At 47.0% G+C, this 22,973-nt stretch overlaps 1 protein-coding gene across 2 annotated transcripts; it reads left to right on the forward strand.

Annotated features, from left to right (window-relative positions):
- Positions 1 to 733: 733 nt before the first annotated feature.
- On the forward strand, positions 734 to 16,832 carry LOC149371045 (DNA damage-regulated autophagy modulator protein 1-like). 2 transcript variants are annotated; one of them, XM_089564427.1, is made up of 7 exons: positions 734 to 907; positions 1,525 to 1,835; positions 1,921 to 1,988; positions 3,689 to 3,864; positions 6,041 to 6,218; positions 10,696 to 10,760; positions 15,658 to 16,832. In XM_089564427.1, the coding sequence occupies exons 2-7, from the start codon at positions 1,657 to 1,659 to the stop codon at positions 15,805 to 15,807; spliced, it is 816 nt and encodes a 271-aa protein (XP_089420553.1). In that variant the 5' UTR covers positions 734 to 907; positions 1,525 to 1,656; the 3' UTR covers positions 15,808 to 16,832. The 2 variants fall into 2 exon arrangements, with proteins under 2 accessions (XP_089420553.1, XP_089420559.1); XM_089564433.1 differs by lacking the exon at positions 734 to 907 and adding an exon at positions 959 to 1,112.
- The last annotated feature ends 6,141 nt before the right edge of the window (positions 16,833 to 22,973 follow it).

Below are 22,973 nucleotides of genomic sequence, written 5' to 3' on the forward strand. Positions count from 1 at the left end.
TCTCTGGCCTACAAAGAATTGGACCTTGCTTTCACCTGGCATTACAGAGAGTATACAACCACACCTGCATTATACTCGCCGCTGAGCTTTCACAAAACATGTTTTTCACGGAATCAGCCGTAAACAACCTTATTTTCACTTGACGCCGTCAAATATCGACTCCTGCTGTCGCACTAGGTTGATTACTCCGGCACGAGTCAGACGTCACAACGTTAAGCCTCTTGAGCAAGGCGCCTCTGGAGCCTATTTAGCTTTATGGCTTACTTCCCCTAGGCGGCACTTATAATCCTGTCCTCATATGAGCCTTTCGATAGCTTAATAGCAACGACAGCACCAACACGAGGTGCGCTCTCTCTACGACCTGCGACGACGTCAAATCGTCAAGGGGCATAGCATACGTGACAGCAACGAGGAATAAATAGCGGCGCGTGCCGGTTGAACAGCCTTCGATGCGGTCTCCGACGCACCTCCTCAGCCTCTGCTGACGGCAGCAAGCATACGCGTTTCAGTGTGCGGGCGTGCCAAACCACGCGTTCGTCGCGCCAAGAATGGTCGCCAGGAGTTTCCTAACCTTCGCGATCGTGACGGCCAGCGGTCCCCTCGCTGTTTGTCTAGCGAACCCGTCTCTCTCTCTCTCTCTTCTCCAACTCATCTCTCTCTCGCACTCGTTCACTCGATCCTTCTTTCTTTGTCCTTCATCACTATGCATTGACTCCTCAGCCGTTTTGATCAGTGACTTCGTCTTTCCTTGCATCTCTCTTTTCCTCTCCTTCTCGTTCTCATAAAGTGCTATCTTTTCCCCCTTTTCACCTGAGATCCTCTCATCCGTGCGACTAGCGCTCACCGTCGCTGTCGTGGCTTCGGAAAGAGCGGTCGTGCGGTGGCGTCTTCGGAACGTCTCAAAAAGGTGAAAGACTTTTCTTTTCACTCGGCGCACCGCGCGACTTGCCCATTGACACGTGTTCTTACTGCCGCATGGCTTCACCTCGTTTAATCTGCGATCATACCAGCCAGTGAATCGGTTTAGTTGACAACTGTGTTCAAACACATGTCTTCGTCGTTCTTGCGATAATACCTAGTCCTCAAGAGAAACGCCGAGTAGTATAACGGAGGTGATTGCAGCTTTCGAACAGTTCACGGCTCGTTCTGTTTTTTTTTTCTAATAGACCTTTTTTTTTCTGGGTTGAATGGATGGAAACAACTTTTTTGTGATGTTATCGCTTAATATAGCGGTATTTTATAATCTACCAGGTGCTTCCAATGCTTCCCGTCGCAAATTTTAAGAAAGTATCCCTTACTTTACAGCGTGTAAAAGCGAAAACTATTTTCGTACGAATTTTGCAACATCGATCAACATAGCCGGCGTAACGACTAATTTTTGTTTGCCTCTGCACGCTTATCACTACGCTTACCTGCGCAGGTTCGACGCTATGAAAAGCAGCTGTGTTGCGCGCGGTCACTCTATTTGCGAGCGTGTAAAGGCAACTTTTATTTTAAACCTGCGCCTTCATTTCTTGCACGCAGGGCGACACCCATCACGGCGAGAAGAGGATGACCGGTGCTTCTCGAAGGCCAGGCTACTGAATCTATGTGCAGAAAGTCGTTCTTTCGTCTATAATTCAAGCTAAAAACTGTGCACCTAGGGAACGTTGAACCATGCCGGCGCCTTTGAGCAACACGAACAACCTCTACAATGAAGATGTGATGTGCGTCACGTTCACGAAGCTACATTACGTGCCCATCGCCGGATTCTTGAGCTCGCTCCTGGCCATGTTTGTGCCGTACGCCATCAGTGTGTACCTGGGAGACACCCCCGCCATCCTTCCTTTCATAAGGTGAGAAGCTTCGACATGTAATCGACGCCGCCGCTTCGATGTGCTCGGCTGACTGAAGAACGTCATCTGTGCGATTTCATTGCAGTGACGCCGGGGGAGACCCGCCACAGAGTATACTGTTTGGCTTGCTCCTGTCAGCGGCGTCCATTGTAGGTGAGTTGGAGCCAGCCATCGCCGTTCTTCAAACTTCGTACCACCAAAGGCAGTGCAGGCGGTGCTCGTTTATCAGCGTCGATTTTCTAAACGAAATCAGCGTGCCTTTTCCATCAAGGATGAACTCACTGACTAATCTGAAACAAAGCGTAACGTTACGCATGAAGTATTCAAAGAAGTCGTGGCGTTTCGTCAACGCTATGGAAGACTGCTGGCATTCCATTTCTGGAGTTTATGACTCTACCTGGATTTACGCGCATCGGTATTTATGGCTGCCACAGTGTGCTATTTATCTTTTTTCTTGAAAAATAGCAAAAAGTGTATCTTCAACCGACTTCAGTTTTTGATTCAACAGCATTGGGGAGGGGGGATTAAAGCGTTCTGTTAATCAGCGCGAGGTGGCCGATTTCCCCGTGGTTCCAATGAAGGTAGTATTTTGAAATAGGTGAAACACAAACACTTCTGCTCGTTGTGATTTTGGAGATAGTTAAAGAATCCTAGGCGATAGAAACTAATCCGCGCGTCCCCACAGCATGGCATGCCTCAGAGCCCGGCTTTACCTTCGACATCCAAGAGAGTATTAAAACTTCGGATTACGCTCAGTCCCTATTCTAATGAACAATAACATATACCCGTCGCTTTTTAGTATGTAGCATTTTCGTGTTTGCATCACGAAAAGAATCGTGTTTTGATTTCGCATAATTAAGGTTCTCAATGCCAAGCTTGACTGGGACGAAAAGACAGAAGATGCCCTTCTTGAGTTGCCTGACTGAGGTTGCATTCACAGGTCCCAGTCTTGCTCCCACATCGTAGCACTCGGATGCTGATTTTTCAAGGACGAGTTAGGCAACTACGTTTATCGTGCCTCCCGCACCGTCTTCGCCTTTGCTTTCCCACAAGCGGTCACACAGCATAACGACGGATAGGATGCGCTGTAGATCGCCACCATGTTCGTAAAGCAGTTGAAGGTCTGATCTCTGCACCTATGGCATAAATGGAAATCGTGACGACAGCGATGATTCTGAGAAGATCGGGGGGTTCTGCAGTCTTGTTTTTACTCTGTGTGAACAGCGCGCTGTTTCTAAGGGAAGCTATACAACGGGAACCTGAAGCGGGGCCCGTTATTTACATGGTGTGTGACTCTCACTTATTAGAGACCCGCGTGGTGCGCTTTTGAAACGCTGCGTCGGGTCTTGAGCAGGCTTCGCAATTAGTGTGGCGCAATATCTGCCCCGAGCGCCTGAAAGGGCGAGACGCTCATTCGTACCGGTATCACGTAGGTGCAATGGATTATAGCGCACTTTTACGGCATGATGACCGCTGCAGCGATAACCAAAGGCACGAACCACTCATTTCATCAATTTCCTCCATCATCAATGCTGCTACTGACTTCATTTCTAGACAGCTCGACGGAAGAGCTTCTTCTGAGCGCAATTCTGCCGCCCCAACAATCTCTCTGCAGCTTACTTCATGCTTTTAAGCAGACAGCACTCCTGAAAGTTGAAACGGGGAGAAAATGAAAACGTGCAGCGCACACAAGAAACATTTCTTGCTAGAGTTAGTTCGGGAACGCTGGTAAGTTGGAGCTTCGCGATAGAATTCGATACCTTTTAATGGCAGAGATTCTTGGCTGACAGTAGTTTGGCAGTGCTCACTAATGCTGTGCGCGCATAGAATTGCAACACATGATCTCTTCGCAGGTGCTATTGGGATGTACATGAAGTACCTCATGGTCCGCCAGCAGAACCGGCACTCCACGGACGTCCGCGTGGAGCAGGTCAACCGCTGGAGCTGCACGGGCGGCGTGCTCGTTTGTCTGGGAGGGATCATTGTGTCACTTTCACCCACGGGCCATCTGCGTAGGGACTGTACGTGGGTGAGTGACACTCCTTATTTGCTCTCCGGCAGTCACTGATATACACAGAGCAATATTGAAGGCAAAGCGAGTATGCGCTTTAGAAGACATTGTGCACCTAAGCACATTGAGCCGCCCTAACCGACCGCTAACCATTTTTTTGCCATTTAACAACGCGCCTTTTATGCCACAAAGCTTTCTTCTTCAGGCTATTTACCACATTCGAAGGGCCGCCGCGGTGGCTCAGTGGTTATGGTGCTCGGCTGCTGACCCCAAAGACGCGGGTTCGATCCCTGCCGCGGGGGTTGAATTTCTTTGGAGGAGAAATTCTAGAGGCCCGTGTACTGTGCGATGTCAGTGCACGTTAAAGAACCTCTGGTGGTCGAAATTTCCGGAGCCCTCCACTACGGCGTCTCTCATAGCCTTAGTCGCTTTGGGACGTTAAACCCCGTAAAACCAAAACCAAACATTCGAAGGCTTTTCACAATGCACTTGATGTCTTTCCCCCATGAAGTAGAGTACGCGTAATCTATATATGTAGGGCGACTCATGCCGACCTTAAAAAGACGGGTTCTTAGTAATGAAATGCGTACAAATCACGTGGGGGGTTGTCGTTCTTGAAACGCAAAGAAATCATACTCCAGAAGCTGCGAAAACAAACAAAATAATACGTTGCATGTAGAATGACTTGAAAACTACAAACGCGTTTGCCAGGCCCGTTTAATTGCAGAGTAATGCGCGTCCTAAGATTACAAGAGATACGAGATACATGTACGCATCCTTTTCATTACAGGTGCTGTCATGGTAAATACTGTCCCGTGACTGGGGCGATAGGCTCTGTCGTATAGACGAAATAATAATAATGTAGTGCAGAACTCAGACTATTTGTTGGGTGTGATTAATGATGGTGGTCTTAGTGATAAGAATGCGCTTCTTTACCAGTCGCATTCTATGTAAAAATTACAGGCCAACATTCGGGACAAGGCGCCTGAAACGTTCATAATGATCTCGCATCTCGTAGTTACTGCAATGGGTGATAATGATGACTGTTTGTCGTTTCTCGGGCAGCGAACGCAGCGATATGTGTGGGTGCGATCTGGGGGTGATAAACAAAGCTTTGCAGGATACAAACTGCGCGAAAAACTAAAGCTGATGTTTGACGCAGCGAGGGGAGCGCTTGATTTGTAGCACCATTTACTAGCTGTGGTGGTGTTTGGCAATATGCACATAAATCACATTCATTCCTCTGAGTTTCAATGCGCATCTCATAATGTGCCGCTAGTAACATATGTCTGGATCACTCTGTACTTATCATTCTAACTGTGCACCCATTATTGTTCTCTTAAAACCTCGCGACACCTCTGATCTCCTCCAGCTAAAACCTACGTTCGATGGCCGTTCGTACTGTTTACGAAGCAGTCACCTGAATCAGAATGGCATAAATAACCTAACGCTCATGTAAAGCCCTCACCCGAGGGCCCTTGAGGTATTTGTGATAAATAAATAAATAAACAGTTCTGTCACAATTGAAATGACTCTAGTTTATAAAGCTCGCTAATAAGGCAGGCGATTTGTGCGCTATATTAGGCCCGCATTCTTCGCGACATCGTTCCGGACTGCAATTTAATGTCTTAAAGAAAGCTGTCTGAATAGCTACCTGAATATTTTTTTTTATTTTGCGGTGTTTAAATTTGTGAAAACATTACTAGGAGAACAGCGGGGAGGGGGGAGGGGGGGGGGGGGGTTAGTGTGACACAATGTCCTACCAATATACTTGGGGCAGCGCAAAGGTGTGAATAAAAGCAGCGATTTACAGCCCAACACTGCCAGTAGGAATGACGTCAGGATAGCGCGCACAACTTTGTTCATTTCTGGACTACTGTCTCAAGTGAAAACAACTCACGGACGTTGTCGCCTTAAGCCTGCTTGAGATGATAATACCCTAGCAGATATAGACATCAAATGGGCGCACTAAAACTTGAAGTGCGTACTAAAGCACCCCCCTTCTCTTATGTGCGGGTACAGCGGGTGATCTCAGTGTTGCCTGCCGTAAAAGGAGGTTTCGCGATTGCGTTTTCTCAGAAGCAAAACAACTCTAGAGAGGTGTGCGCCTGAGCTCCTTTTTGTTTTGTTCTTAGGCTAGTCGCATTGATCCTAATATTGTTCACTGATCACTCGTGCTTCCCTCTTTCCGCAGTATTGGTCCATGTTCGTGCCTCACATGATTGGAGCGGGCATGGTTTTCGGCATCGGTTACGTGACAGCGGTAATGCACGTCTATCTACAATACCTCACGGACCCACGCTGGAAGACGTCAGCCCTGTTCTACGTCAGGGCACTCCTTTCCACTGTGGGCATCGCCGCCCTGATCATCAGTATCCTTTGTGCGAAACGTGATGCATTTTAACAAGATAAGAGTTAATGGCCCTGTTCTCCAGAAAATCGCGTGTCACCGTAGTCGGCGCTGTGAGCGAGAAATCAGGGGTACGGTTCTGGCAGGCCGTCCCAGGAAAGCAACCTAGGAGGCAAGTATGCAACCTAGGTCACATGACCTTGTGGCGTCATCAAATCGTACCCACTGTGAGTGAGCAAACTGCCTACCGTAGTAGGTGCCAGTTAAATTAATGATTGGTGGCTCGGGAACAACAACCTGGCTCGCACAAGGCCCACCGCTGGTCGCACCTGCCATCACAGGGCAGTGGCGCATCGCTTAACTGCCGCACCACTGCGCCAAGAGGGGTATGAGGACTCCCAGGGATATATGAATGTTAAGTAGAGAATGACCTCCAGCATATATGGGAATTAACCCGCCATTACACTATCGCGTCATACACTTAAGGGGGAGATTAAGTGTCCCCTTCATTTTTTTTTTCTGTACTTTTCCATGTGCCGCCGCGGTGGCTCAGTGGTTATGGTGCTCGGCTGCTGACACAAAAGACGCGGGTTCGATCCCGGCCACGGCGGTTGAATTTCTTTGGAGGAGAAATTCTAGAGGCCCGTGTACTGTGCGATGTCAGTGCACGTTAAAGAACCCCAGGTGGTCGAAATTTCCGGAGCCCTCCACTACGGTGTCCCTCATAGCCTCAGTCGCTTTGGGACGTTAAACCCCATAAACCAAACCAAACCAAACTTTTCCATGTCTTGCATCATCATCATCATCATTTATTATCCCTTAAGGGCCCTGGTTTGGGCATTACATAAGGGGGGGGGGGGGACAAGAAAGTATGACCATGGTCATATTTATACAGACAAGAAAAACACAACAAGGCATGGTGATGTACGTGCATTTCTATGATCCGTGCATTTTGAAATATAGGGAAAACAAACGGACGAAAATTACACAGGCAGTTATGGTCCGCATACTTTTAACAAACAACAAAACAGTATATTCACACATAAAAAGGAAAAGCAATCGGGTACTGAACAAAAATGCAGTGTGTTATTTAACAAACAACAAAACAGTATATTCACACACAAAAAGGAAAAGCAATCGGGTACTGAACAAAAAAATGCAGTGTATTGGAGAAAAGTAAAGCAAAAGAAAAATGAAATCCTTTTGCTGCTCATCAGTTTATTTAGAAAAATGAGCGGATGTTAACTGCCTGAATTTTGAGTTGTCACGCTCATGGGCAATAGTTTCGGGAAGTGAATTCCAGTCATCAATAGCCAAGGGCAAGAATGATTTATTAAATGCATTTGTGGAACCAGTAATACGCTGCACGCTCAGGGAATTGAAGAGCCGACGGGACGTTCGTACAGGTGGTACCAGAAGGGAGGTTCGCAGCTCAGGGCGGTTGTAATATAGATTATGAAATAAACTCAGCCGTAACGTCTTCCTTCGATGAGTTAACGAGTCGAGATCAATGGATGATTTGATGGCACTAACGCTGAGCCGTGTATCATATTTTGAGCAGATGAAGCGAGCTGCACGATTCTGGATGCTTTCTAGTAAGTCAATTAAGTATTGTTGATGAGGGCTCCATATTGCGCAGGCATATTCAAGTTTAGGTCTAATGTATACTTCATATGCGAGCTTACGAATGTTACTGGGGGATAAAGAGAGAGAACGCCTGATGAAGCCAAGTGTTTTAGATGCGTCCGCCACAAGTTTCGTGATATGCTCAGACCAGTTCAGTTTGTCTGTGATAATAACTCCCAGATATCGGTATGATTCTACACGTGAAATGATCATGGAGTTCAATGAGTATGAATAATCAAGGTTGGAGCGTTTTCGGGAGACTTGCATGCTCTTACACTTGGACACATTCAGTTTCATCAGCCAGGTGGCGCACCAGGTTTCTATTGTGTTGAGGTCTTTCTGCAGGAGCAACTGGTCAGATGTATTAGTGATGCGACGATAAAGTACACAATCGTCAGCGAAAAGGCGGATTGTGGATGAAATGCCTGTAGGGAGGTCGTTTATAAAGACTAAAAATAAAAGTGGACCGAGGACAGAGCCTTGGGGTACGCCTGAAATGACATTTGAGTTTTTGGAGCGATGGTCGCCAATAACAGTGAACTGAGTGCGGTCTGAAAGGAAGGAGGAAATCCATGATAGTACCAAGGGGTCAAGAGAGAGGGATGAGAGTTTAAACATCAGACGTTGATGTGGGACACGGTCAAAGGCCTTAGAGAAATCCAGATAGATAATATCAGTTTGAAATGAAGAATCCAAATTGAGGTTAAGGTCCGTAGTAAATTCGTAAAGCTGGGTATCACACGAGAAACCAGAACGGAATCCATGCTGGTTGGCAAAGAGGAAGGAATTTTTGTCTAGATGAAGAGCAACCTGTGAGTATATGATATGTTCTAGCATTTTGCAAGCAATACATGTTAATGAAATAGGGCGATAGTTTGATGGATCAGAGCGATCACCTGACTTGAAAACCGGAACAACCCTACTTAACTTCCAGTCATTTGGAATCGAACTACTTGAAATTGATTGGCTAAAGATTATTTGTAATATCTGACATGAAATTTCTCTAGTGCCTTTTAGTATTTTGGTAGGTATCTCGTCAGGTCCAGGGGCGCTAGACGACTTCAAACTGTCGATAAGATTACCTATGCCTTCGGCAGAAATCGAGATTGGGGGCATCTGGCTGAAATGAGAGCTGTTATGGTTGGGTACATGAAGGACGGGTTCATGAGTGAAAACGGAAGAGAAGTAATTGTTCATAACATCTGCACAGCGATCTGCAGAGACGTGCGAGCCATCTTGCTCACGCAAGATAATACCCTGCGGCGAGTTATGGTTTGGCAACAGAATCTTCCAGAATTTCTGGGGGTTATTTTTAATTATGTTTTGCAAATCATTATTAAAAAATTTCTTTTTGGAGCGTCTCAAAAGATTCGTATAATTACGGAGACATTCGAAATATTTTGTCCCATTTTGAAACGGTGGCTGAATTTTTGGCTGCTCGGAAAAGACGCTTTTTCTTTTTTAATAATCTTCGAAGAGAATTGGAAAACCAATGCTTATCAGCATCTCCGCGTATGCACACAAGAGGCACATATGACTCCATCAGCGATAGCATTTTCTGTTTGTAAAGCAACCAGTTACTATTAACTGTTCGAGAGGGAGCAGAGTAACGGAAATGACAAAGAAACTTTTCTAGAACCTGGTTAATTTGAGCATAGTCAGCTTTGTTATAGTCGCGAATATATTTTATTGATGGCTTGCGGGAAGGAATGGCAAATGACAAATTAAAAAATAGCAGGTTATGATCGCTAAGGCCACTGGTACACGAGGGAGACTTAAACAACTCAGGCTTCGAGACGAATACAAGATCGAGGACGTTGTTACCACGCGTTGGAGTATTAACACACTGAACCATGTTAAACATCATTGCAAGGGAACCACTCTCGCCTATTGGTTGTCAAATACTGTTTGTCGGTTTGTGCTGATATCTTGTAAACACTGGGGAGCTTTTGGGTAGCCTTGGTTATTCTAAGGCCAAAGGTACCGACGTTCTCGTTATCAGTGTTCAGACAGGTCTCATGTAGGGGCCCGGAAAAATTATCTTCTGGCTGATGAGATAAGAATGAAGCTCAGTGGTTAAGATAGCACATTTTAGAGGTTCCTGGATTAAAAAAATTTGGTGTCTTTTTCCTTGATTAAGGTGCAGATGGGAGCGTTTGCTGTGCTGAAAACGAAACTTAAAAGCACAGACTGATGGGCGAGTTGATATTGCATTCCAGACCCTGTACGAGTGCGCACGGACGAGGGCAAGATATCTGCGTCCTTCCTTGTCCTTGTTTTCGCGCGCTCGTAGGTGGTTTGCAATATGAAAACGGAGTTACGGTTATTTCTAAAGTTAACTTTTTTCTATTTCACAAGGAACTGCTGTTTTGAACATTGCATTTTTTTACTTCTAACGCTCCTGTCGCAGTAGCATATCTTGCGGAGAGTCAGGTTCGCTGCATACTAAGCGAAATTTCACAAAGCTAAGCATACATTGTTCGTTTCAACCCTTCAGAAATTTTAAACATTAGCATATTTGGCACTGCAGCGTGTTGGTTTTGTTGACTCGTATAGCGTGGCTCCGTTCCCTTTTCACGCAGTTGTGCGCAAATGGCGCTGTATCAGCACGCATAGAAAATCGAACTAATGTTTCTTGTTTTTTTTATGAACTGCATAAAGCAAACTTACCAGCGTTACATGCAGTGTTTAGAATGGCCCTTCACAATAGTGTATCGAAGCCGCATTCTTATCCGTTAAATATTCTGCCTCATTTTTGCCAGCAAATGCAACATCTACTGCGCAAGCAGCAGTGTTAATTGCACCATATGTATGCGTGAGAATCCACCAAGCATCTACGTGCAACGTTCCTTGACATGACTCGAACACTCAAGCTGGGTTCAACTGGCTCCTCTTCGACATGGCCCTAATGATTCCCCCGAGCGGCCGGGGCAAAGTGGTAAGAGCCATCTTAGTGCTACTTGTCAACCATGTAGAACTCGACCCGTACTGGAAACTTCGTTCGCATCATGGCTGCGCTGTGGAAGTCTTCAAATGCTCGAGCTAATGCAAGTAATCGAAACGAATACTTAACATGGTCACTAGTCAAGGAAGCAAATGTTCCAGTATTACTATTGATTCGAAAGTTTCAAGCACCTGAACCCACCGCAGCGGTGGCCCAGTCCTCTGTACATCCGCCTCGCATGCGGGAGATGCGGGGTTCGATCCCCCCAGCGCCGCCTAGTACCCACGGGTGATACAATGGGTAGAGGCTTTCCCCTGCCTTGTGCTAGGTTTATGTAGAGTGAAATGCCTGGCGAATGGGTCCTTGACCTCCACCTTGAATAGAAGGAAAATACCTTGTGCCATGGCGCTCTTTGTCCACAGATGACCTTGCGCCATAAAAGCTCATCTTCATCGTCATCATCATCAAATCCCTGAACCACTCGTCGCCATTACAAAGTTCTACTCTGCGTTCCTTGCTTCTTTTTTAGAAACATAACAAACCTGCGTTCCTCTTCCGTGTCAGTTTTTTGCCAGTTTTATACTTCACTCTCCTAGGTCGAAATTTCCGTGTAGAACAAAATGTAGTGTATCCGGAATATGCCATTGTAGTTGTCATATAGACGCTCGCTGTAGACGTGCTACTCGTGCTGCCAGAAGATACTCAACATCAGCATCACCGCAGGACCCCATAATCAGCAGTATTAAATCTTTAAAAGCAGGAATAGACGTTCATACTTCGGATAGGACACGAGAGATGACGTCACTGACTCCTACTTTCTTCACTGCTGATCAACCGACTTTTGAGGAAATGTAACGGCTGCCAACATTAAAGTACGCTTGTGAAAGTCAATATACCAGACGATGGTATAGCTTGAGCGTTACATAGACTAAGATGGGCTTCCTCGCCTTCTCTCACGTCGAAGGTCTTAGGGCTAACGTGCGCTCTCCTGCGTAGGTGCTGCGTAGGTGCTGCGTAGGTGCTGGATTTGATGTTTCGCGCATGCACTAATTGCGAAACTGCAACGATCTTACGTAAGAGTTATGTACGCGCGGTGATTGTGCATTCAGATAACGATTTGGACGCCGATAGAGGAAATCATATTCAAGGCGTAAACAAGGAAGACGCTGTAGCGATTGCGGCGCGTTTCTTACATCATTGCCTCCGTAGAGAAGCACGTCCTTCGCAGATAGCGAGAACTGCTTGCGACACTGACCTGGCTTTCCGTCGCCGCTCCAGGCTACACGCATTGATTGACCTTTAAAACGCCCGCCGTTACGACTTCTGTTGGGGGATGAGAAGGACAAGGTATATATAAAGTATATATAAGGTATAAGGTGCGTAGCAATGCAAGCACGCCATACTCGCAAAGGCCTTGGTATCAAAGATTGCTTAGAGACTGATATCCCTAAACGCGTAAACTTGGCAGAAAAGATCAATGGTTGCGCGATACAAACGGAGCGATTGACACTCAAGGTAAGGAAATATGTCTACACGTCCTTGCCAGTGGCGTTATCTATGAGAGATAAGGACTTCTTCGTGGCAAGAATTCATTTGATACTTATCTTTGCAAACCAAGGGCTTGCGAGCGAAGGACGGCTTATGCTAAATCAAACTACCTTGGTCTGCTCACCGAGCTACTCTGGAGCAGACAGCCTACTCATTTGGGATTGCAAGGTTTCCGAAATTCTATTACGGCAATCGTAATTGTGTTCGTCATTACACACCTCGAATACTGCGTAGCCCCTTGGCGATCGCGGCGCATTATCTCCCCATTCAAGATATTGACACGAGGCACATGCACACATCAGTCTACTGCTCCTTTCCCTCCTAGCATCTTTCAGTCACTTATCTCTTCAAGTAAACAGTTTTGCCCCGAAGGAATACCGACTCTAATCTTAACCTTCATTTTGCGTTCTCTATAAATCAGTCACGTGTGAATCAGCCTTGAGCACCGGAGCTTAAGCAGTTTCTTGAAGCACGATATCTCGTAAATATCTTCGTCCAGTATTTAAAGAGGATTGTTGCAAGTTTACCCTCCCTCCCCGAGTAAGAGAAAAAGCAGCGTTGTTTTCCATATTTCAACTATTTCAGTTTCTACTCGATGAAGAAATGAGTAAGGTATATTGTCGGGCTAGTCGGAGCTCCATGCTTAATAGAAAAAAGGGTGCAATATGGGCGACACAGAGAACGAGATGACACACAGTTGCCTATGCCTGCCACCTTGTTCTGTCCTGTCATTGTAGCGCCATTTTTTTATTTCTTGATACAAAATGACGACTCGTATTAGAGAAAGGCGGCAGCGCAGGCAGCCGCCGTATGTCTTAACGACAACAGCACTGGCGACGAGCACGAACTGCGGTGGAAAACGTTTTACCTACATTGAACGCGTTCCATTCGACCTTGCTGGCAGCAGAATCAGTACTGGATGTAAAAACCTTACCCCAGATTTTCGTTAACTATTCTGAACGTTGTTACGGATGATGTAACAGTTATGCGCACAGTCTCGAGGCAGCTATACTAGGCAACGGGGAGGATCGAGCTTCTCTGCTGTATTCATCGACGGACAGCTGCATGGTGAAGTTTGAGTAATTTCAGACAGCCGTTTGCGCATTGACATCTTCCTCTATAACCAAGCATGTGCTTCGTCTACCTGCCGGCTTAGGCTGCGTTTCAAGCAGCCTCTGCTTCCTTGCGAGCACCTCCGTAACATCACCTTATGTCGATCATTATCGCATCCTTGTCCTTGCAGAATACGAGTTGTCGTACCGAGCGCGTATCTCATCGGAGCAGCTTTTTTCTCGTGGCACGATTATCATCTCAACGCACAACCAGTCGGCCGCAGGGTGGCGTCATCAGGGGTAGCAATTATGCCCAGGGCGAACATATACAGGGCGTCCCAGCTAGCTTTAGCCAGCGTTTAAAAATATGTCGTGGCGCTCTACACGACGCGAGCAAGTGTATGTTGCTGGCTATTGTATGGATCAAGTCACGCTATTTTTGTATTTTATTTAATTGCATAATTAGTCGAGACTCATTAACCAACTTCGCAAGTAACGAAAAATTCCCATGAGAAAATTATAGAACGGTCCGCAAAACGCCCGATTTGTTTGTAACTTTTCTATCTATTGCATATTAGCTTTTTTTTTCGCTCTCTGCAGCTTTCCGTTAAATACAAAAATATACCACGTGACATGTGCGCTTGCAGTGTTCTCAAATGTTCCACCTACAAACGAACAGTTCATTAAGCCGAGTGTGTTGCCGCTTAAAAGGCGACAGGGCTGCGACGCAGGCGCTGGCTGCGCGATTTACGTCAGCGCAAGTGATAAGGGCAGCGCCTGCTTATCGCTGCCATGATCCGCCGCGAAGGCAGCGTACTGCTGGTGCAAAATCGCACAGCCAGCTGCCAGCCCTGTCGCCTTATAGGTGGCAGCACGCCGGCCTAATGAGCGGTTCGTTCCCATGCGGAACGTCTGAGAGCTCTCCAATCGCGGCGCACGGTATTTTTTTTTTGTACTTCGCTTTTGTATTTGTATTTTTGTACAGTTGCATTTCGCTGGTGCTTTACACTTTCGTTGCTCTGTGGAATCACCGGCGCTCTTTTGAAAGCTGTTCTTTTGTCCCAATCCTAGAAACTATTAATTTAGTTTTCTTAATTATTGTTCCAAATAACACCGGGGTCATTTTTTTTTATCATTACATTGCTGCAAATAATTTGCCTTTTTATGCCGGTTTGCGAATTATTATGGATGTGTAGTACTGTTTAGGTTAGTTTCGGCTCTTGGTATTCTAACGCACACACAACTAACTGCGACACTATTGGCAGAGCTTGGTATATTGGAACTCCTGGATGCGCCTTGCTTTTGTCTTCAGTCACCTGCCCTTTAGTTGTGAGCTTGCTTTCCTTATTTATTTATTTAGTGCGGTTGCAACAGCGGACGAAAATTTCGACCAGAGGTTGTGTCGCATCTTGTAATATGGGACAAGTAATACTTTTCCACGGGAACAATTATGTTTGTATTCTACTTACAAAGAAGTGTAAAACTACGTGGAAAGGCCATTCTTTCTCTTAGTGGGTCAGTTAGTCGGTCAGTTGGTCGGTCATTAGGTCAGTCAGTTGGTCGGTCAGTTGGTCGATCGGTTGGTCGATCGGTTGGTCGATCGGTTGGTCGATCGGTTGGTCGATCGGTTAGTCGGTCGGTTAGTCAGTCGGTCAGTCGGTCGGTCATTTGGTCAGCCAGTCAAGTTAGTTGGTCAGGCAGTCAAGTTAGTTGGTCAGCCAGTCAAGTTAGTTGGTCAGCCAGTCAAGTTAGTTGGTCAGCCAGTCAAGTTAGTTGGTCAGCCAGTCAGTTAGTTGGTCAGTCAGTTAGTTGGTCATTTAGTTAGTTGTTCATTTAGTTATTTGGTCATTTAGTCAGTTGCTCATTTAACTGGTTAGTTAGTTTCGCTTAGTTCTTTTGGTTATGGTGCTCGGCTGCTGACCCGAAAGACGCGGGTTCGATCCCGGCCGCGGCGGCTGGAATTTCTTTGGAGGAGAAATTCTAGAGGCCCGTGTACTGTGCGATGTCAGTGCACGTTAAAGAACCCCAGGTGGTCGAAATTTCCGGAGCCCTTCACTACGGCGTCTCTCATAGCCTCAGTCGCTTTGGGACGTTAAACCCCATAAACCAACCAACCAGTTCTTTTGGATATAGCAGCCCTGCTAACTTTTCTTCACCTGCATTCACCCCCTCTCACTCACTCAGTGTAGTCATTCCTTCATTTCCTTCTAAACTTAAATTTGATGTGAATGGTATGAGTCGTATTCGATACCCAGGGCATTTGTTAAAATGTCGTCCTTCTTTCTTTTCAGTACCCACAAGGCATGCTGGGCGCAGTCATCGCCGAATGGATAATGGTGTTCATCTTCCAGTCTTACGTCCTGACGTACATTCCTGACTTCCGCAAGGCGAGGTTTGTACTCAACGTGAACACGGACGGCGTCCGATCAAAGAAGGAATAGCGTGGATGCGAGCTGACTCGGCTGAACTGGTCTTCTGGACACCCATTGGCGCCCATCGCATCATGCTGTTAAGGCTTGACAACGGGTCTTCTGACTGGCAATGATTTGAGTGTGGAGAATCTATTCCATACCGTTCCTGAGATTTTATGAACGGCGAACTGCTATACCATGTATTATGTGTACATAATATTTTAGTAAGCCGTTTTTTTAAAAAAAAAAACCTATTTTTTTCGGTGTATGCCTGTATCGTTTGTCGCAGCCTTTCGTTATCGTCAACGGTAAAGAAAACGCTATTCGCCAAAAATAAAATAAATGTATGTTGCCCTGTGAGATGCTGTGCAGAAATCCAGTGGACCAAACCAAACGACCTTCAAGTACCTAAATTATGTTTGGCGTATAAGTCGACAAGATATTTTTTTTTTTTTGCTACAGCGAAAATTAAAAAAATGGTTGAATAATGTAGCTTAGCAGTATATAAACGTACTGTGAGATGAAAAATTAAGATAATTTGGACGTCTGTTGGGCGTACCCCATTTGAATCTGGCCATCTTGGGCCAGAACGATCACTGTCCTCTGTCCGAGGAATACCTACATTAGAACGGCCACTGCGCACTTCTAAGAGCCGTTCTTAAGTCGCATTGTTTCATGGCTGTTGTACATTTTGAGCATATCCGGTGCGTAGAATGCCAGTATGCTGGTAATGCGCAATACTCCTCATGCACTATAAGCGGAATGAAGAGGTATATGCCAAATATTTTATTATTCGTTCGAAGCTGCCGGGAAAGTACCCAACCGAGGTCGTTCTGATCACGTAATTTGCAATTGTCTTCGCTGTATGTTCTTGTCGATGTTAGGGAAAAACAGAAAAAAAGAATATCATACTGCCACGTTGAAGTTCAGTAAGCGGCAATTTAGACACGGTCTTTTTCGTCAAACCGATAGCAACAGATAAGGATGTTGAGCGGCACCGATCGGCAAAATGTGGAATGAAAAGGTCAATATAAATAAACTATATTTTTATGTGCCTTTGTATTGTTTGTTGCTAGTTTACAGCACCAATGCCATCGTCAGGAAGGCAGAATTTCACCAAAGCTCTTTAGAGGAGACTGAGCCAGCAGCTTAAATTTGAGTAAAAAGTTTCCCTATCATTCAACAGCGAATGAGCTTATTTCAAAGAACCAATGTCAACCTGAAGTAGGGGTCCTAATTTTTGCGAAACACTCAGCTAAATGGGGCAATGCCGGGCTCACCATGCAGATTGCTATCCAGTGAAATACCCAAATCATATATCGAATCAACTCAATTTAGCAGCCAAATTGTGCCTCAGAGCGTTCTGGTTACGTCTACTATAAAATATCCGAGCACCCATCAGACCCTCGCAGGGGATGCATTTTAGAGTTTGTGGATTATACACAACTAAGCTTGCAGTGGTGGGTGCGGGCTCAGCGGCTCAGCGGACATCTGAGATATCTTAAAATGAAAGGTAATATTAGTAGAATGTTCTATGGTATATGACGGGAGTGCACTTTTGCACTTTACAGTCTGTTCCAGCGTTTACAAAACCTGAATGGAAGTAATAAAACGGAAATCCATGAACGTGAGTTTTACTACCGAATAGCGCATGACGAAAAAGGCTTGCAGCTTTTTAACAGCTTGTCTTCACATGTACAATTACAATGTTTTATGGGGTTTAACACCCCGAAGCGGCTCAGGCTATGAGGGACACCGCAGTGGGGGCCCCGAACAATTTCGGCCACCTGTGGCTCTTTTACCTGCACTGACATCTTACAGTGCACGGGCCTCTGGCAGTTCACCTCCATCGAAATGCGACTGCCGCGGCCGGGATCCAACCCGCGTTTCTCGGCTGAGCAGCCGAGTGCCATAACCACTCAGGCGCCGTGGCGGCTGTGTAAACAGGAACAGCAATTTCAACATCACCGTCAAACCTGAAAACTCTGGCTGACACAAAAGGACACTATAGCTTAATCTAACGAGTCAACCCTTAGCTTAATAAATCCACTTACAAACAGCCATTCCACTAACTATCAGATGCCTTGCACTGACTACCAATGTTGTTAGCACGGCACATTCTCTTGCACGCTCAGTACTTCGATATTTGTGATCAAGCAAACAGTCTTCTATGAACTTTGCTTCATTCTAAGCATTTTGGGGGGGACAATGGCACTTTTCAGTCACAATTGAGAGTGGAAATTTATCGTCCCACAGTAAGATTGACAAAAAATAGGTTGGGGCAACCTAAAAGGAAATAAAAATAAAAGCAATACGCCCCTGCCTGAACCCATAGTACGTACAACAGGCTTAACCCAATTCGAAAATAAAAGAATAGGCCCGTTGGCAAATGGTGATTTTACCACCCGTAGGTGGAAAAGTGAAAAGAAAAGGGAAAAGCTACTATAGCAACCGACAGCCGGGGAAGCGGGCCCGGGGAGACTCCCCTGATCTACCCTGGGAAGTAGCGGGAATGATGGGTAAAAGGGATGGGTTGAATGGTTGTCAGGAAGGGGTATGGAATAGTGCATGGGAATGGGGTCAGCGAGGTGTGTTTGCTCTGATCCTTCAATTGTCTCGACTCCACTTCTGGCCTGCCTGGCCATGGCAGGGAGAGCATCGAGATTGCCCAATGGTGCGGCCCCGCTCACGGGATGCCCGACCACCCACCATACGCACCGGGCTCCGACCGCCGGAGACAGGAAAACCTAACACGGGGTCAGCTACTGGGGACCCTCCACGACCCTAGGGGGTGTTTCCGACCAGCCAGCTACTTACCGTCGAGTGCTTTTCGCGGTTTTTCAGACACCGGAAGTATGTGTGATGGGACCCAGCCAGTAGAGGCCCTATGTCGTCAGCCTATCGGGCCACCGGCCCTCGGCACCATGACCTAACACCTCCGGGGGGACACATCCGTGCTTCATACTGATCAATTCGCGCTACAAGGGACATACACACGGAAACACAAACGGACGAAGCGCATCGCTTCGTCCGTTTGTGTTTTCGTGTGTATGTGCCTTTTAGCGCGAATTGATCAGTATGAAGCACAAACTAGCCCCCGCTCTTGCATTGTTAACATCTGTGCTTCCAACCATGCACTTATTTTCTCCCCTAGCTTGCTCTTCTCCTACTGAGGAGGGAGTGATCAAGGCCGGGCGACCGGGCCACAAACCAAGAACGTGGCTGAGGGTGAGATGGCCCGGGCCTACTCCGCCGGTACTCCAGAACATCGATGGTTTTTGCTGGACGCTTCGAGGTCGTACTATTCCCCCATCCCCCGGTGTCCCGCAAAGCCATTACAGCTCTGCGACCGGCCGTGAGGCCGCTTCCCCGAGGCGCCGTTTCAGAGCCTGGCTACTGTGAACCCCAGCGCGGAACTGGTTTCTCCGTAACTCGAACCCGACGCGTCGGTAGCCAGACTTGCACGCCCCCGCGTGCGGAGGGAAGTAGCATGTATTTGAAAACCTTTGGAACTTTTGTTTGTATGCCTTCCGTGCCGGATTTCGTGGGCCCAACCTGAGTATAAACCCAGGCCTGCCTCCGCTCAGGCATCGCACCTCACGCACGCGACTGGCCCTCACAGTCGCCTGGGAGTCGCTGCCACTCCAGTGGGGTTTTGCATCCCTAGAACATGGGTCCCGGCCGTCCCATCCCCACCGCTGGCGTTGCACCGGAACAAAGCGTAGTAGCCGAAACTACATCAACCCGTATCCAGTGGCGGGGGGGGGGGGGGGGGGGGGGCACGGGCAGGCCGCACAGTCGGATTTCTCCCCAGTAAGAGAAGAGACGGACGCCAACAGTGCTGCTCTGACGTCACGCGCTCAGTGTTTGTCTGTTTTCTGCCCCTCCGCTTCCCTTCGCGCCAACGCATATTTTACACGTGTTGGTTATCTTGTGGAAAATGACAGCTGTACTGTTAAGTTACAGGAATAGAGCAGAATGAGTGAGGCAACAAACGCGAGTTAATGGTATGTTAGTCGAAATCAAGAAAAAGAAATAGGCATGGGTAAGGCCCATCCTCGTCATCATCAACATCAGCCTGACTTCGCCCACTGCAGGGTAAAGGCCTCTCCCATGGCTGTCCAATTACCCCTGTCATTTTCCAGCTGCGCCCAACTTGTCCCCGCTAACCTCTTAATCTCATCCGCCCACTTAACTTTCTGGCGCCACCTGATACGCTTGCCTTCTCTTGGAACCAACTCCGCAAACCCTCAAGGACCAGCGGTTATTCTGCCTTCGCATTACATGCCCTGCCCAAGCCCATTTCTTCCCCTTTATTTCGACTAGAATGTCACTACCCCGCATTTGTTCTCTCACCCACTTCGCCCGCTTCAGGTCTGTTAACGTTACACATATAATGAGAAGGAAAAGCAACCGATGGTCTCTTAATGTAAGCGTGTGGCTTCAAAGAGAGGGCAAGCATAGCAGAGGGTGTCAGAGAATCAGATGGGGGCAAGAGATTAGGAAGTTTGCTAAGATCGCCGCAGCTGGCACACGACAGGCTTAATTGGAAGGATACGGAAAAGGCCTTTGTCCTGCAGTGGGTGTGGTTTTTAGGCCGGTGATGACGATATTTGTCCATGCTCTCGCTGTGCAACCATCTTCTCCTTAGACGCGATTATGCCTGCGGTTCTCCTGTTGTCATCGCTGTAGAACAAAATGCAGCGGTGAGCGCTGGCCAGTAAGAGGGGAGGCATGCTACCATGTTTCTGATCAAAGCCCATCCATCGCTCTGCCTCTGATTGCGTCGTGATGCCATCTACAGGATCTGCCACGAAGCTTCGCGCCGATGAAGCATTAATGTCGTGTTTAAGAATTAGCTCTCCTGTGTATTTTGCTCCGCGCAAACCACCCGAGAAGCCAGGAACTTGGAAGTGATGATCCCACTTTGTGCCCTCTATGGTATCTTCGCAGAGTCGAGTAAACTTCGTAATACGTTTCTCTTTTTCTATGAGTGGCTGTAGTGCATTTAATGTGGCACTAACAAATTGTCAGTGGTTTAGCTCTGATTAAACGTAGAGGATTACGAAAGCAACGAGGAGAGAGAGGGAGGCGATGGAGAGCGCGCGGCAGCGGCGGCGGCCCCGGCATGCTAGCTATGCGCCGCTACTGCGCATGCGCAATTGGCGAGCGCGGCGGCGGCACCTCTGAGTCACCCTCCTCTGTGCACCGTGCGACGTCACTGCTCCTCGCGCATGAGCAGTATGGCCTTTCGTCAGCTCCGCGAAATGGCTCGGCGACTCGCGTAGTGTTGCTTTCGCAACAAAAGGAATACTGTCTTGCTATATGAACAGATTAGTGCTTCGCGAAAGCAGGTACGCCGCTGTTATCGACAATAGAGCTTGGTTACACTGAAAAAAAAACATAAAAGCAAAAGACTTGTAACGTAGCCCCTCACAAACTTCGGTAACTACGCACATTCAAATGGATTCCTTGACGGCCACGATTGAGTCATCGGTTTCACAGTCGACCTTATTTCGACGGGCAAGCACAGCTCCGACGGGCAAGCGACGTCCATTTAACAAGGAATCAGCGCGGCGAGTGCGGCCGAGATACAAGAATATGAACCTTCGCTCCCTACCATACCGCCATTTTGCCTCCGTGCGCAGCAATTTGAAAAGATAAAGCCAAACTAAAGCTCTTAAGGTATTGATACTTTTGCTTGCCGGCTTCCCAGTATGAAAGGCTGGTACATAGTATGGCGGTGAGATTTTATTACATCTACTCAGTAAAGTGGCTGTCTTATTAACGGGTCACGCGTTTGTTTTTCGTTGATTTTCTTCGATTCGTCGAAAACCTGCGGAGGAGTTACCGCATAAAATTACGTCGCATTCCCCGCGTTGCGCCGGGGTGCAAATGCATGTGGGGATTGGAGAAAAACCCACAACTTGCGATTCTTTCAGCAACGAGCCATTTTGTCAAGCTGAAAATCACTCCTCCAGCTCTCGGCGACTAGTTTAAGGCCTCACTTCCCACATTCTTTCCCTTCAATACCACTTTAATGATTCTTAAGGACCTAGTGCCGTCATTTACGTGGAGCTACGGGTCTCGAGTGGAGGGCTTCGGTTTTGATATTTTCATCCTCTTCCTTAACATATGCGCTAAAGAAATTTTCTAGTTGCGTAAGCACTAATCCAATGGGTACCAGCCCCGAGAAAATTAATCCGTTGTTCGCTGCGTTGTTTATTCGCAGCTGCCCGCTCATCATCGTCTTTTACGTAGCAGAAACCTGTGCTTTCGCGCTGATTCGAATGTAGTAAACATTCACTGTAATTTTCATAGCTTTGGTTGAATATTAACGGCTTTATGTACTATTGTATTTGGCGAATTGCCAATTTTATGATCGAAGTTTGCTAAATGGGAAAATAAGTAGGCTTAGCAGCTTCTATTTCTTGGAAAAGAGCCCCTTAGATTAATTTTCGAGTACTACGCGTTAGCGTAAGAAACTCGTTCTCTTGATAACTCGGCGTCGACAGTCGTCTTACGACAGACGAAGAAATCCCAGAATATAGAAGTAAAATATTAAAAGAAAACAGCCGCCACTGGGGTTGGAACCCAGGCCCTCTGCGTGCCAGGCGTGAACGCAACGCATAGGCCACGAAGGGTCTTTTTTTTTCTTTATTGCATGGAAGTGCACCCACCTTGACAAGCTTCAAACCCTACTTAACCAGGTCGCATCCCGAAACCCGTCGTACACAAATACACCAGCATCCTGCTCGGGAGACACACACATGGGAGACACACACATTTCGGGAGACACACACAATTTCGGGAGACACGCACATGCATCCAGCAAAGGCAGCCAGGCAGGAGGTCGACCCTGCGCAGGATATACCCATTGCGCCATAGAACTGATGTCTGAACAGAGGCTCCGATGAACATGGCTGCTCTGCGTGGCAATCTGTCATGCGGATCTTCCATAGGCAAAACAGTCCCATGAGCACTAACAGATCGCACGGAACCTCAGAGCCTTCCATTGTACTAAAAAATCTTATAGTACAGGGCGCAATCTTTGAGATTATGTCAAGAAGGGTCGTTGGTTCGAGGGCACCTAGTCAGCACGTTGTGGCGTATGACTTTGTAACGAATGTTTGGTATGTGTACTGATACTATAGTAAATTTTTAAAAAATGAAAACAAATATAGATATGCTAATCA

This window comes from Amblyomma mixtum, chromosome 1 (assembly GCF_055824585.1).
Source record: "Amblyomma mixtum isolate Tamu chromosome 1, ASM5582458v1, whole genome shotgun sequence".
NCBI classification, from domain to species: domain Eukaryota; kingdom Metazoa; phylum Arthropoda; class Arachnida; order Ixodida; family Ixodidae; genus Amblyomma; species Amblyomma mixtum.